At 46.4% G+C, this 16550-nt stretch overlaps 1 protein-coding gene across 6 annotated transcripts in view; it reads left to right on the forward strand.

Moving 5' to 3' along the window:
* Nucleotides 1-16550, forward strand: part of LOC146796134 (GTPase IMAP family member 9-like) — a 209142-nt gene that overhangs the window by 106874 nt on the left and 85718 nt on the right. For all 6 annotated transcript variants that reach the window (XM_085628514.1, XM_085628518.1, XM_085628516.1 and 3 more), the window contains one exon: nucleotides 1696-1735. In XM_085628514.1, coding sequence (XP_085484640.1) covers nucleotides 1696-1735 — 40 coding nt within the window. The remainder of the gene's footprint in view (nucleotides 1-1695; nucleotides 1736-16550) is intronic.

The raw sequence follows: 16550 nt of genomic DNA on the forward strand, positions 1-16550 counted from the left end.
CTGCTGTTCTTAGCGCAGACAGATGCCTCAAGGTTCCTGACGTAACTGTCAATACTTGCATCATGGAGCACTGTCCAAGGGGTACAGCGCATCCATGCTGTCGCAAAAAGGGCGTACTGAGAAGTGTTACAACGCTGTCTTGTTGCAGCGCTGCAACACTTTTGATGGTGCACAGTCCTGCCCTGTAATTTTGTGGCAGAGCAGCGCAGCAACATTGCTTGCAGCGCGGTCCAGCAACAAAACTTGCAGAACTGCGGCCCGAATGGTTATCTCCATTTTAAGACCTGATTTTTTCTGGTCTTAAAAAACTGCCTCTAGTTGCAGTTATAGCCACTTTTTTGGTTCATCTTAAAATAAGGAGTCCCCTTGTGAATAGGGTAATGTAGGGTTAATGTCAGTTTTTGTAAGGGAACGCCTCCCCTGCATATCATTAGCGTTATTTAAGGCAGACAGAAGTGGAGATGTTTTAAAGTGTCGTTTTCACCTAGAAGCTGTCAGCGACAGCGTGTGAATTTTGCGATAAAAATATCGTTGCTTTATCGCCAGAAAAGTGCCGCTTAAGCGGGGATTTTGCCTTGTGAATATGCCCCTATGAGTTCGGGAACTGATTACATGTGATCCGTCATCAAGGTTTCCCTAAACAAAGAAATCACTGAATTCACAAAAAAGTAAACGGTAATTGAGAAAACACAGAAATTGGCTGAATTTTTGTAGTGAAGGCCATCTGTGATATGAAAGTAATATACTTTTATGTACCCTAGTATTTTCCAGTTCATAGTTATTCAGGGCCTCATTTATGAGGTTCTGGTATGGGGCAGCACTTCAAGGAATCTTGCTGTGCTGCCCTGCGTCAAAACAAAAGGTCAGGAATGCGCCATATCTATGAGACATGGCACATTCCTTTCATTTTCCCCTGCGCTGGCGCTCAATGGGCTGCCATGCTCCAACGCAGGCACCCTTGTACCATTGTGAAAGGGTGCCTGTGTAGCCGGGCTGACTGATTTTGTGAAGGAAGGGACACCTTCCTGCACAAAGTCAATCAATTCAGGTGATTTCCTCTTTCTGTGTGTATTGCAGAATGCAGCACATATAGAAAAAGGAAAAAACGAGGAGAATTGAAAATATTTCTCCTTGTTACGCCGGGGTGATATAAGATTCTGACGTATTCCCAGGTTTACAATGCATTGTAAATCTGTGATTGCTTCAGATTCCATGGGTGTTGCGTGGGAATGCCCTTTTCACGCACTGTTCTGCATGAAAGTGGCACATATTTACAAGGCCATGAAAAGCCACGTAAAGTGGCTTTACATGGTCATGAAAATATGCCGGGGCACATTGTTCCACCAGAGCCTCAAGCCTTGTAGTTTGTTGAAAAGCAAGTGATACCCAGGGGCAATAAATAAGCTGTGTACAATGCTGCGTTATGGAAATACAGTAAAGAGTAGACGAGTCAAGGAAAAATATATTCATAACTTGAATAACTTTAAATGTAAGTAGGACACATATTCGTAAAAATGCAATTTTCCGTCTTAAATGGCATTTGCTGAATGTGATTTTTTGTAATTGTTGATGAAGTAGCAGAAAAGTTAATTTTCTGTCCTTAGAAAAATGTATTAGATAGCCCAACTTGTCTCGGTTTTTATCATGCTGTGCCTTGGAATCGCTCTTTGAAAGAACCTGTTTTATATTTTGCAGTCAAGTGAACAGTCACGCAAAGAAAAAATACCTGCGTCTGGTAAGAAAATGCACTTTTTTTGTTCTCAGCGCAAATTAATTCTGCGTATCACATTAATTTTTAGAATTGATTTGTATTCAATTAGCAGTTTTGAATATGATGTTTTGTATACACAAGTGTTCTTCCTTTTATTGCAATTGCCTTGTACCGTTTTCATTTTAAGGTAACACTAACCATGTGCACAATGGCGATGGCCCCATTCATTTGAGCCATTCCTTGTCATTCAACCCCTCAAGTAATAGAGTCCTGCCCCGCCCGCAACAGTGATAAGCAATCTTTAGTATTTGGGACAAATCTGCCTTTTTAAATCGAATTTTTAGGTTAAATGGTCATCGTTGTGGTGGCATTTAATTGACCTAATGCAGAAAAAAACAATATCGATCCACAAGTGTTTCTCATTTTCATTCACAACCATTCCACAAAATTACTTATTGTCTTCCTTACCCAAAATGGTCACAATCATTTTGTTTAAATTGCTTTACGAAATTCCACGTTTTCTGCTTCAGCCGTGAAGGAGCAATTGTTCTACCATTATCTGCAAATCCAAATGAATTACTCTAAGTAATTTCTTCTTCCACATACTAGCAGATGGCATGAGTTCAGTGATCCAATCTATCATAATCTGCATTAAAACTTGTAGGAAACGAGAAAACAGTAACTATGTCTAAAAGTGCATTTCAGGTGTTGTCTCTAATTTAAAGATTAAAATAACGTACTCACGCCTGTTCTTCTGTCTAGCAGATATTAAAAAATACGTCAGTACATTTACCCAAAATGATTGACAGAGACACAAAGTTCATTAAAGATGCCCATGGGGCTTTGCTCCTTTGCCAGTACTTGATCAGCCCAGTATTTGTTCATAGTCTATCTGAGGAGAAATGAAGAAAAGAGAGAGCAAATATCTGATGTTTTTTTCAAATGGGCTTGTTTCAACGTGGATTTGTAGAGCGCAGCTAATTATCCGTGAGGGTATCCAGGTGCTGGGTTCTTGCTGGGATCAGTAGATTAATGGAAGGGAAAAGAACGAGAAAGCAATGAAGACGTGGGAAAAACAAGAAGAGAGGGCTCAAAAACGGGAAAAAGGAAAGGAGAAAGCAGTGAAAACGAGGGAAAAGCAAGAAGGCACTCGATAAACGAGTGAAAAAGCAAGGAGACAGCACTGAAAATGAGGCTAAAGCAAAGAGAAGGCACTCAAAAGTGGGGGAAGAAGCAAGGAGAAAGCAGTGAAAATGAGGGCAAAGCAAAGAGAAAGCAGTGAAAATTAGGGAAAAGCAAAGAGAAAGCACTAAGAAAAAAGGGAAAAAGCAAGGAGAAGACAGGAGCATAGCACCATCATTGGCAACACTCCCCACCACACATAGCATGCATGCTAATAAACAAACACACCACACATTTTTTGTTTAGGTAAAACTGCTGCAGGTTTATTACATACACCGTTATGTAATCTGGTGGGTTATTTTACGGGCGATCCAAGGGCAGGCAACCATCTGGGCCGCCTGTCCGGCAGATGAGCCAAGCAGCACTGGGGCGAACCCCATCTGTGCTGCCCCTTCTGGTGATCCTCTTCCCGGATCACGTGACACATGGTCCCTTATTACTCACGCCCCTTTCAGAGCAGAGCGTAGCAAGGCAAGCCCCCGGTTGTTCAGGCCCACAACCGCCCGAAGGACTAACGGGGCGCCGACACGGTTTTCCAGGAACCTCCCATGAGGCTCCTGGGCTTTGGCTCCGGCACACCCTATGGTGCCGTGCAGAGGTACCCTTCTGTACCCATTTGAAGAAAGGGATACATCCCTACCGGTGATAAATGAAGCCCATCTATCTCACGATAGCCCTTGACGTTAGCCTGAATCAGCTAGTGTCTGATGAAACCAAGATCCCTTTGGCCTGTGACTTGTGCAATTAACTATTCACCCTTCTGCGTGAAAGTTCCACTGCCTCACATGACTCCACCCCGTGCCAACTGTGGGCGGAAATAATTCAGACACTATGGCACCCATTGCCCCATCTATTTGCTGATCTCACCTAGCTGCCGCCCTTCTAGCACCGTGTGTGCCTGGACACCTGTGTCTCCCATCTCTCGGTCAGCAGCCCACTAGTTAGGATACCGCTCCTTCACAAGCCTGCCTGCTTTGGCTATTAGGGCGAGAAGGAATATACTTAACATTTGCACAGTCCCTGTGCTTGCTAAATCATGACACACAGGAATGTTCATAGCTGGCGAATGTGACAATGAGCAAGGCTGACCTCCAGCACTTCCCCTGCATCCCTTATTCCTTATGGGAATTTTGCCCGCTCAGCTCCCTCTGTGGTGAAACCCCCTAGGCATACCGCTTAGCAAATCTGTCTGATTTGCACAGTGTGCACTGTCTGCAATATGGTGCCTAACATTCAAGAATGGCTAAGTCCTACTTTACCCCCCCCTCCTAGAATATTCCCAAATGGGTGGGTGGGGGGAACCCACTGCCAACCCGGAGCATCCTCAGAGGTGGAAAATTACCTGCTCCATTAAACTTTAGTTTTTGTTGAACACTGGACGTGCCAAATGTTCTATTGACATAGTAGCCCATTGTGCTTGACACCTTGTTACCCCATGTATTGGGACGGCAGCACACTATGTTGGCTGACCGTTCCCACCAAGCGTGGCTAATATAGCTGACCGTGCGAGGCTTTTGAGCTTAACAGCAGCAACAGGTCACCTACCCTTGGTTCTGGGGTGCACTTACTTCACCCTGTTGACCAGACAGTTGCACAGACCCCTTTGGGTGCTAGCCCTGGTGAACACCTTATTGGTGTGAAATCTGGATTGACCATATATGTATTGTGCCCGCTATTGGCGACACCTCACCCTTCCGTGTAGTAACAACTTACCTCGCTTGCTTAGCTGCCGTTGGAACACAGATGCCAGTACCTATTAATCATCTCTGACCCTGGATTCTTAAACTCACAAAAGTGTCAGAATCCCAGATTCCCAATTTTGCATTAGCTGCAGGACACTTTCAGTGGATCTGCTGGGAGATACCACAAACCACATTGGTCATGAGAACCTTGAGAAGCACCCAATTTTCGCCTGAGCGTACCTCAAAATGAGACTGGCTTCACACAGCTGTAAGGCCATAGACACCCATATTGAAACTATTTACTGTTTTTTGCCCCTTGGCACCCTTCTGGTTGCAGCTTTGTGTTTTTGTGGAGCGGGCGTGCCCCCGGGGCACGATGTCGCTGAATAGCCGGTGTATGTTACCCTCTCGCTGATACTTATCTATCGCTAACTGCCCTTACTTGGATTGAATGACTGTAGACTTAATGCTCCAACCTAGTTTGACCCCAAAACTTAGGGACAATCCAAGTAGCAATCATGCCCTCCATGGTACATCTACCCCAGCGTTGACTATCAACGTAATTGGGACACCGGTCGCAGAAGATGCCCCTTCCAGTCTCAGGTACTAGCCCATAGAAGGATAACCCAGGGGGCAGATAAGTCTGGGGGAACCAGAAGTGAACATTCTGTGCAAGTACCTGCCCTTTCCTGAATATTGGGAATGCCAAATGGTCTATAATACCCTGTCGCCATTTGGCTCTAACGCAGTGTTTACCAAACCATTTTGCAACGCAGCACACTTGTTAGATGACAACCACCACCACTTGCCTGCTGCCCTGCCTAAAGCGCAGGTGAATATGTCTTAACTGAAGCGACCTGAAACCTGCCCTTGGTTGCAGAGGAATGCCCACCCAGTGTACATGGTACCTGTTTCTATATGGTGCCAGCAGATGATCCTCATAAAAGCCCTCGTAGCCAATTGCACAATGCAGTCTCGGCATTTCGCAGCGCCTCTCTTTGTGCATATCATTCAGGGGTGACAAAGCCCTAATGAGCCCCTTTACCTGCATGATCCCCAGAACGAGGGTACAGACTGATGACCAAGCAATGGGCCAGCCCATAAACATGTAGTCATGGAGTGAATTTACACTATCTCCTGTCCTACAAGGCCGCACGGTGTGCCACTTTGCCTAAACCAAGGCAAGGGTGGACCACCATGTCCGTGTAGCCTGCAAACCCATCCGTCATCTGCACTGACAGCTGCTGTGTCGGCACCTTCTGGATGCATAGTCAATGCATATGTGTGTGGGTGACCCATACGCTGGCATTTTGTATAAGCTTAGAGTGCCGCCGGCTGGCATTTCGCAGCTTCTGTCATTGCCTACAGCTATTTACTGCAAAACCACACTATACCTTCAATACGTCGCTACCCTTGGTTTAAACAATGCTTGTTTAGTTGTATAAGGTAAATTAAGCCCGCATTTAAGCTTCGTTGCATAGCGTATTGAGAATGCTTTATTCTTAAATGGTGAGTCTGTCACTCTCAATGTGTTGACCATTGAATAAAATGTCTCAATTCACTTGAAAGCAAGTTGAACCGCAAATGAGACCAATACCACTAAGCAACATCACATCACGAATCAACAGAGATCCTGTACCTCCCCATGAAGCAGGTAAATGTGTATAAAATCCAGCCGTAGCCAAACGAAATCTCTAGAAGCATTTTATCAGGGAATCGTAGAGACCACCGGAGTCCCTCAGCGCCCTCCGTACTCCCGCAACAGCCAGACAAGTCACCTGCACGCATGCCAGGTGCTGAAACCAGCAGCCATTTTGAAAATGGAATGGCTGTGCACAATACTCGCATCAGAGACAAAATTAGCTCATGCTGGCAACCGGCCCTCATTGGGCTAGATATTTTATTGAACCATGGTGCTTTCAGCGAACTGCCCTTCATGGAGGAAGCTGCATCTATCCCTAACCTGGCAATTCTCACCCCACCAAATGACCAGAAATTTAGATTATCTTAATCTGCTCATACCTACTCTTTGTCCGTAAGGAGAACCGGGTCCATTTGATGGTGCACCGACAAATCCCACTTTGGACTGAGTCACCGCCTGCAGACAGCAAAATAGTGCGCTGGCCAGGCTCAGTGCTCCGTAATCAGGTTGCCTATCTTGGCAAAGGCCTAGTTTGAGGATATTGAACGAGCATGCTAGCTCGGTCTCATTCATAGCTGCCATTCTTGCAGATTGCTATGTATGACGTTTGCATAATTCCAGTGCATCTGTGAGTGACATCAAGACTATGCCTGACATTTTTCTAGCACTACACCTACAACAAGCCCATCCATTGGCTTAGTCAATGCTTATTTGTTACCCACACAACTACTAACCTTGCCACTCCTATGCGTGCGACAACTCAGACTGCTAGAGGTAACTTAAGTGATTTGCCCTGCTTCACAGGATGCTTGAGCCTACCGCCAGACGCTAAGAATGATTTTGGAGCGGGCACTAATTGTCTCCAATGCACATTGAACAACAAACAAGTGCTGTGCTCATCTTTAACCACACAACAAACCACACAAACAGCGCTACCATTTGGCAGCGACCACAAGGGCCGGAGTCCGATGCCAAACCCCAGAAACCACTGGCTCAAACCAAACTCAGCGAAAATACCGGCGAGGCAAACGCAGACCCGCCCATCCATCCGGAGACCACAGCAAGCAGCACCGTGCATCCGCGCGTAGGCACTTGACACTGGACTGCATCCAAAAGTAAATTTACAACAAATCACGCAACCGGGTCCCCATGTAGCAACCGCGGGAAGCGTCGCTCTCCTTTGCCACCGGCCGAGATAAACGCTGCGACAATACCAGCGAGGCAAACTTAGAGCTTTATCCCTCCAATGGCGAAAAGTGGGCAGCACAGCTCTGAGTAAATAATATCGTTATTACCACGCCAAAGTGTTTTAACATTATATCAAAGTGAATAGAAAACACCTAGGCGCCATACCACCACGGCCCCTTGCCTTCTCCAGCGTGCTCCTAAGTTCAATGCCATCAGGAGGTTTGCTTCTCATCATGAAAAGCTAGACAGTGGTGTACTCGGCCACCACCGCCACCTGCCCCCCGGTTGGGGTCTGCCCATCAGATGGCCGCCAATTATGGGCGCTGCAGGGTTCACGCTGTGCCGGACATTTGCACACTTCATTGGTAATTATACTTCAGAACGAAAACCATTTAAGCACCAGGGTTTGAACACCTAACATACAGAGTAGGAGTCAGAGACCTTACCCAGTAGGCCACAGTGACTCATAAGTAACATTCCAATATCTGAATTATTAGGACAAGAGTAGAGAACACCTAGAACTTGCACCAGTACGCACTGCTAGATTTAGAAACACTAATAACATGAAAGAAACTGCTTCTATCCTATTATGTAATTAACAAATTGGACTCCCCCTATCGTATGCTTAAACTGCACCTTGAAGTTCAGTGCACTTAGAAGGGGGCAGTCCTGCAATTAAGTTAGCTGATTCACCCAGCCACTTCCCATCGCTTCAGCGGGGCCTGCAGTTGCAAGAATGCAACGCGTCCAAGGGGCGGTGTGACCATGGTCCCTACTCACCACTGCAAACTATCACCTGGCCTCCCTTCACAGCCATTTGGACCACACTAGCGGCATGGCACGGGAGGCCTGAAGACATGTGCAAATATTCCTCAATGATGATGTGCCCTCTGCCCGTTGATGTGTGCATGTTTGTGACATAACATACAAGTGATACTTTGGGATATTTTGGTGAAAATAGTTATTTGAAAGAAAAGCATTAACGATCCCAACTCACTTGCCGGGAATACAGAAAGTCGTCCAGCCTAACTGCAACAAGCTGGGCATGGCCGAGTATAAAACTCAAAGTGTACTACGAGGGCCATATCAGCTATTAGGCAACTCATCCCTTCCATCTAAAAGATGAGTCATTAACAAACACTAAGCCAAGGGACTCTTGCAAAGTGTATCAACTATTAGCCATTGTCCCCTCTTCACTGAGACAGCATAGACAAAGAATTGTTAACACACACCATTCCCATGTTACTCCTGCTAGTACAAAGTAACGGCTTGACGCAGTACAACCAGGAAGCCAAGTAGCTACTTCTCAATCCTCCTGCCCACTGCTTTGTTTAGTACGGAGTTGTCTGGATATGCCTGTGCAGCAGGGCAAGATGACCAACAATTCACTGTGAATGCGGTACCTACGTAAGCGTCATGAATTAATCCATCAAATATTTTCCACGGCATCTACGTTCCACAAAAGCACCACTCTGACGCAAACTGAAGCCTCCCAGGTCCAAGGGCATCACTGATGTAAGGTGGGAGATGGGGACAACCCTCCTCAATGCCATAAGCCGGTCCCCCTACTCAAGTCCTGTGCACCTCCCTGGTGGCCAGGCCAAACAGGTCACTGCCCATGCTTGCGCATTGATCTACAACAACCACTCCGCAACCAGTGAAATAGTTATGTGGCAGAAACACCCATAATTAGCTCCACAAATCCACAGACTAGTCATCCCAGCCCTAGTTGCTTAAAAGGATGGGACAGCAACCCACTCGATCGATAAAGTGAACAAAACAGCCCCAATCAATGATCAGTCCCGTAAACAACAGTGCCACCAAGTTGCGCCAAAACCCTTTGGTACCACCGCAATACGAATTCGCTTCCAAGTCGGTAATATTCTCCCCCTTGTGAAAAGATTGCCTCGACCAAGGGGGCCCAGCCCGACTGTGTCCTTTGCCCTAAACCATGAGGCCAGCTTCAGGCAACCTCTCTAACATTGTAGTTTCCTGCTGCGCATTAAACCTAAGGCAATGAAGTGGCAGATATTAATTAGTGCTGCACAGTGCTGTGCTCTGCTTAGTGAGGATGCAACTCTTTCGTCAACATGCACCGCGTGGCCTCAGGGAAGATCACGGACGAAGCAAACCCCCCCAGGGGCACTGGCAGCCCTGCGATGACGCACCCACAGCCCAGCTCCCCGTGATCCCACTCACATTGATGAATTCAACACTCGGCGGTGGAGCCCCATGTGGCCTGCCCCATCGGGTCCGCGCAGATGTGCCCGTGAATGCCCGCAGCGGGGTCTGTAATGAGCACAGCGTGGCTTGTGCCAGCAGCAGGCCAGTGACACACGGCCAGCTCGCCGCCTCCGCATGGTCTTATCCACCGTACCCTAGGCAGTCAAGTCAACCCTCACTAGCGCAGGCATGATTAGATCCCACGCTTAAAAGCATGATCCTGACGCCGGTGTACACCGAACGGTGTGCTCAAGCGCGGAATTTTGAATTGCGCCATGACTGAACCCACAATCAAGATGGCAAGCAAGGGGGGGGGTGGTATCCCGCACAAGCCAGAATGGCCACAGTACCACCGGAGTGCACACAGGGATGGCCCCCACTGCCAGGCACATCGCACATCGCACCCACCACCAGACAGCGTGCCATGACCCGGCCATCCGCGGGGTGCATGTCATGGGCCACCCGCCTCACACCCCACAACATTGGAAACGTGTCACGGGTGGAGGCAAGCCCAACCAACCAGTATATGCAGGGGGGAAGCGATGGGCGCCGCGACGAAGAATGGAAGTGATGCGAATCAGGGGACAGAGACCGGTAACGGGCAGCAGCAGACATGTCCGTGTGTGCCAGGACGGCCGACACCAGAGCATCGGTGAGTGAACCCTAACCCCACCCCGCACCTCCTGGCATGGGACACCCGCATCCCAGGGAGGTTAGAGCCCCCAGACAGCCTCGACGTGCCCACCCGCATTCTGCTGACCCCAGAACCGCCGGACCATACCCTGCATCGATCTCCATTGAATAAGACCCCAAGCGAACCCGGTGGGTCGCGCATCCGCAAACCCCGAAAGGGTGATCGCTCCTCACCACAGCCACCATGCAAGCCCAGGGCACAGTGGGGGGGGCAATGGAGGCCGTGGCTACACTCGAGTATGGAAAGGCAGCCAGCAGGGATCTGATAGGACAGAATGCAGGCAGCGGGAAAGGGCACCGCACAGACCAACCCGATGCTCTCCCCTCATCCCTGCGGGGCAGCCCACCTTCGCCGGCCACCCCGGGAGAAGCCCACTGGCCCTCAAATGGGAAGAATACCACAGAGGCACAACCACAGCTCTAGAGCAATAAAGCGCCCGCTCCCGATGATACAGCCTGTCTTAAGTACACATCGCGCCCTTGTGCTAAACCACAGCTGGGGGGGCATTCCACCTGCCCCAGCTCTGCGCCTCTCCCCGGTCAGCACCGCCTGGCCTGGTCCGGGCGGGAATGCCTCCGTCCTCAACCCCACCCCAGACTTCGGATAGTTGCCAAGTGTAGGCCATTCACAACCGCCCAAAGTGAGTGGATATGGGGGTGAATATGGGGATGTACGCACCCACCGTAAAAACAGCTCCCAGGGCCAGGACGCCGAAAACAGGCAGACCGGGATCAGGACACAGGCAGGCGAGGATCAGGACGACCAGAGACGGTGTGTCCAGCGTGCAAAAGAGGATGTCCAGATGGTGAGGGAGGCATATATACACCTCCCCCTGTCCTCGCGCACAGGAAGTGACGCTCGCCTTGTGTGCCGCAGCAAGGCTGGGGGGTGGGGACTCCTCCCTTAGTCCCTGTCCATAAGGGGGGGTGTGGGGTGCCCCGATGGCACTAGAGGGCTGCCCTCTTTACTGGCCCCCTGTGGGGACCTCGGGCAGCCGCAGGAGTGGCACACAGCAGCAAAGGGAGAGCTGGGCCTGGGACCTGCTCAATGGAGTCATGCTGCACCCTCTGGGTCCTGTTAGGAGGGAGGGGTGTCTAGAGGCAGAGAGCGGTGGGCGGGGCTAGGCGGGTGGCAGGGAATACGGGTGGCAGGCAGCAATGAAGGAGAAACAGGGAGAAAACCAATGAAAACGAGGGAAAAGCAATGAGAAGGCACTCAAAGAACGGGGAAAGAAGGACAAAGCAGGTGAAACAAGGGAAAAGTAAGGAAAAGGCACTCCAAAAACGAGGGGAAACAGAAGGAGAAAGCATTCACACAATGAGAGAAAAAGAATGGAGAAAACAGTGAAAATGGGTAAAAAGCATAGAAAAGCCAGAAGCAAGAGTGATGCAGCAGCACAGTGAGCGCTAGGTCTGGTACCTGTTCCAAGGGGTCGCACGGCAGCCTCCCTTAAGTAGGTCTTGGGAGAAGGGAGGGGGTCGGGGAGGCAGTGGGCGGGGCTAAGCAAGAGGAGGAAAAGCCTGGCAGAAGGTGGGGGTGGCAATGAGGGAGAAACAGAGAGAAAGCAATGAGAAGGCACTAAAAAAACAAAAAAAGGGGGGGAAGGAAGGAGAAAACAATGAAAATGAGGGAAAAACAAAAAGGCACTCAAAAAATGAGGGAAAAAGTGAGGAGGAAGCAGTAAAAATGGAGAAAAAGCAAGGGGAAGACAGGAGCAAGAGCGATGTAACAGCATGGGGAGAGTTGTATCCGGGACCTGCTCCTAACTACATTATTCATTATGTAACTAACATCCTTAACTACAATATATACATAAAAATTTGATTTTTAAATGTAATTTCTAGAGGTCTAGTTATTTCTACCACTTTATCTACAATGTAATTCCTCTGAATCCAATTCCAGGACATCAGCAATTAACACAGATGTCTCTCTCATCTCCCTGACACATGTAAGCTCTCCTCTGCTTCGAACGAGGTCCATAATTATCTTTTGTATTCAGGAGTCCATTCAATGATTTAAATGGTAACTATTTTGCTAGGAAAAATTGTTTAATCAAATTGATCTCAATTTTTTCGTCAGTCTCAGTTTTTAATCCAGATTTAGGTCTGGAATTTGATGTAGCCCATCAAGCAAGCAGATAGCATTAAAACCCTCTCTTCTGCCCAGAAAAATCAATCCCAAGTTTCAAAGAGGATGAAAATAAAGTAAATAAGTATCTATTTATCTCTTACCACAAATTATATTATCATTAGGGCTCCAGATTTCCCATCTGAATGGATTTTTACATATTAATACAGATGGAAAACTATTTTTCCTTTGTCTATATTTATGTGTAGAATCAAACAACAAGAGAGAGAGAGTCAAAACACACTCTTGGTCCCCCTGGGAAAATACTGTTAAACAACGAAAGAGTATGGGGAAAAAAACAACAAAGAGGGAGTAAAGGCCAGTGCATGCAAAAATCAATCAGATTTGTTAAAAGAGCCCTCACTCACCAACCTGGATGGTGACATGCTTCATCATTGGGCTCCCACCAAGGAGGTCTAGCACCTCCCCGGTTTGCTACTAAGCCTGTTTACAGCGGAGCTGGTGATTGGATGTGATGTGTAAGTGCAAAAAAATTGTGCAAGGTGAGATAAAAAATGACAGGGTTTTAAACCAAAATTCTTTATTGTGGTAAACCCATCATTAATTAAAAAAGGGGATTATAATAACTATTTACCAGATCTGGTTAGTTATCCCTTATAGTGAAAAAATAAGAAATGGTCAACATGTTTCTGCCTTTATAGCGTGTTCACCAGGCATTCGTCAGGACCCCACTACCCCGGTGGTATGCACACGCTAAGGTGCACCCAACCGTTGGCAGTAATACTTAAAAAACTCACGTTTTTTTACCGGAAAACTTCAGGATTTCTGAAGACATTGTGGCTGTAAAAATAAATAGGGACACAAACCAACAGGTATAGATCACAAAAGACACACATATAAAGTTTGCAAAAGACACAATACATAATTCAAGAGTATGTCTTCAGGTAATATAAGTGGAACTGGCGAAAAACTCCCTTCACCATGTCAGAGTGACGAAAGTTGGTATTTAGTAAAGGTTGTTAAATCAGGCTGTTAAATTCAGCAGAACCAGGATACTTCAAAGCCCATTGGAAAAGTATCTAGCACAAATGGATAGCTACCAAACCTTTGTTGTGCCCAAGGTGCTTAAAACATGAAAAGCTATGAATAATAGACAGCATGCATTTTATCTAAAGAAACGCAACTGCCTCGCGACCTTCATTTCGAGAGCGTACTTCGTAATAATTATTCTATATGTAAAGAAGAAAACTCAACTAATAAGTCACGTAACTAAAAGCCCCCACAGATGTCGTGAAGAAAAATCAGAGTCTCCAAAGTGACCATTAGTAAAAGATTATAGTGGAGAAACACAAGGTCAACTTACTTAGAACTATAGTAAGCCTCACATCATAGATCCAGGAGGGGGGTGCGCACTTGTAATCACACTCTGGAAAAAGTAGGATGTAAGCGTTACCTTCAAAGAAGTAACCGGCAAAAAGAAAAAGACGCTGGTTGTAGAATCGCGCAAATTCACTTACTACATCAAAGCGCTGCACCGGCCGGAACACCTAGAGTTCTCTCAATCTAGGATCCCGTAGATGCCGGTATTGGTTGGTTTCTTAGTTTAAATATCAAAAACAACCAATTGGTGCCTGCAAATTCACACATCACCTGCTTGTGTGAGGGGCGGAACGAGTGATGTCATTCATCATGTGACCTCCCGGTGTCCAATGATAGAAAATGGCAAGGAAAACTAACTTGAAAGCGCTAAAGCGCTGACCCCGTCTTTTATTCCGCAATCACTGTGGACTTTCGGATATGTACAGGAAAATGACGAAGTCAAAAAGAAGAAACAACAGAGTAGTGCAATAAAAAAGAGCAACTAGAACAAAATTTAGAATCACAAATTTAGTTTATGTCAAAAGGATATGCGCCAGCATTTGTGCACATGATGTCCAATGATCAGGGGCTGGCATGTTTTGTGATGTGTAAGCATGACGTCAGCATTGTTTCATGGGCGGAGAGGAAGAAGAACTCAGAGTTTGGAACGCTAGACCGCTGACTTCTTTTTTTTTTAAAAGGATACTTTATTTCACACAGCGTGTACATGCACAAGCCAGCTAATAAAAACACGGAGGCTGCCTGTAATTAAAGTCTTTTTCAATCTCACATAGGGTAAAGCAAAGGGCTCATATAGGAGCCTCATGTTTGGAAATGTGCTCATTTTGTTCTGCCGTATGGACCAAGGTGTGCATCACTTCTCTTAGGTCCATCGAAGGATCTTTAGACAAAGGGCTGTAACACACAGGATCAAAATGAGCACATTTCCAAACAAGAGGCAGAATTTTTAACCACCAGTGCAGGAGTTATACCCTATTTCTACACTCTTCCAAAAACACATAAAAAAGTACCCCACCACCTGGGCGCCCTATAGTCTCCGGAATTGGCTCCCTTTTGGAGCCCCTGTCCCGGTATTGCATTGAATTTTTGAAACCTTTGGTTCAAAAGGCTTCCACTTACCAGAAGGATACCAAAATCCTGTTGGCTCTTATACAGACACTGAATGTGGACAACGACACCACTTTTTTGGTGTCACTGAACATCGAGAGCCTCTATATGAGTATACCTCAGGATGAAACTATCAGGGTCCTTACTGAGGTGCTCGCTGCGGCAGAATGGGATTACACCACCCCTAGATCTTTTGTGATTGAATGTGCACTTAAAAAGAATACCAAGGTGACCTGTTTCTGCAAACCACAGGTACATCGATGGGCAGTGTTTTTGCCCTCAGTGTAGTGGGTTTATATGTCTTTGACTTTGAATGCAAATTCATTCTGAACACGAACAACCCCTACGGACAACATTTGTCCCTGTGGCGCAGATACATCTATGATGTGTTCATCATTTTGCAGAGTCCAGAGAGTCTATTATTAGACTTCTTTAATTGGATCAATACCTGTGATACACATCTCAAGTTTACATACACTTATCATCGAAAAGAGATGATCTTTCTCGACCTGGTCATCACCAAAACCAATGGTACTTTAACAACACGCACCCACTATAAACCTACAGCCAAGAACAATCTACTGTCCTTTTACAGTTTTCACCCTCGCACTTTACGTAAAAATCTACCATATGGACAGTATTTATGCCTGAGACGTAATTGTAGTGATGTTGCGGATTTTCGCAAACAATCAGAGTAACTGACCGAGAAACTACAGAATCGAGGTTACCCAAAAATCATTCTGGCAAAGAGTCATAAGAGAGCTCTAACTCAGCCTAGGAAAGCTCTTCTAGAAGGTATAGAAAAAACTGACACGAGTATTCCTCTTACACGTGTAACCACCTATAGTACTGCTTCTAATGCAGTCACTAATTCTATACGCAAGAATTGGGGTATTCTAGAGAGCAACAACAGGAGATGGGCAAAACCTTTGTTCTCATTTAAGAAAGCCAGAAGTATAAAAGATGCGTTAGTACACACATGCCCAATGAAGACTAATACACAGGGCGAACAGACACTTTGTAATGCATTGGGTCTACCCAAAATAACGTGACATTACCCGTGCGGTTCATGCAGTGTATGCCATCTAACTAAAGCTAGCAAAACCTTGAGTCTAGAGACTGAAAAAGTCTGGACACAAAGGCTACATACGAACTGCAATACCAGTAATGTTGTCTACCTTATAACCTGTCCATGCGGCCTGCGGTATATAGGGATGACAACCATAAAAATCAAGCAACGAGTGTGCGAACATCGGAGTAATATAAGATGTAGGCGTAGTACCACCAAACTCACTGAACATTATCTCCGGTTCAATCATTCAATTAAACATCTGACTTGGACCATTATTGAACATCTACAAGGAGGCAATAATATAGCCCAAAGACTTTTTGAGAAGGAACAACGATGGGTTTATCGTTTAACCACTCACATCTCTGGACTAAACGATAATATACCTTGGAGTACAGTTATGCAGCATTGAAATAGCAATGTATTCTCTCTGGATACTGTACCCACTATAATTCTCCTATATGAGCCTTTTCTTTACCCTATGTGAGAGTGAAAAAGACTTTAATTACAGGCAGCCTCCGTGTTTTTATTAGCTGGCTTGTCCATGTACACGCTGTGTGAAATAAAGCTTCCTTTTTAAATTA

This window comes from Triturus cristatus, chromosome 10, assembly GCF_964204655.1.
Source record: "Triturus cristatus chromosome 10, aTriCri1.1, whole genome shotgun sequence".
Lineage (NCBI taxonomy): Eukaryota > Metazoa > Chordata > Amphibia > Caudata > Salamandridae > Triturus > Triturus cristatus.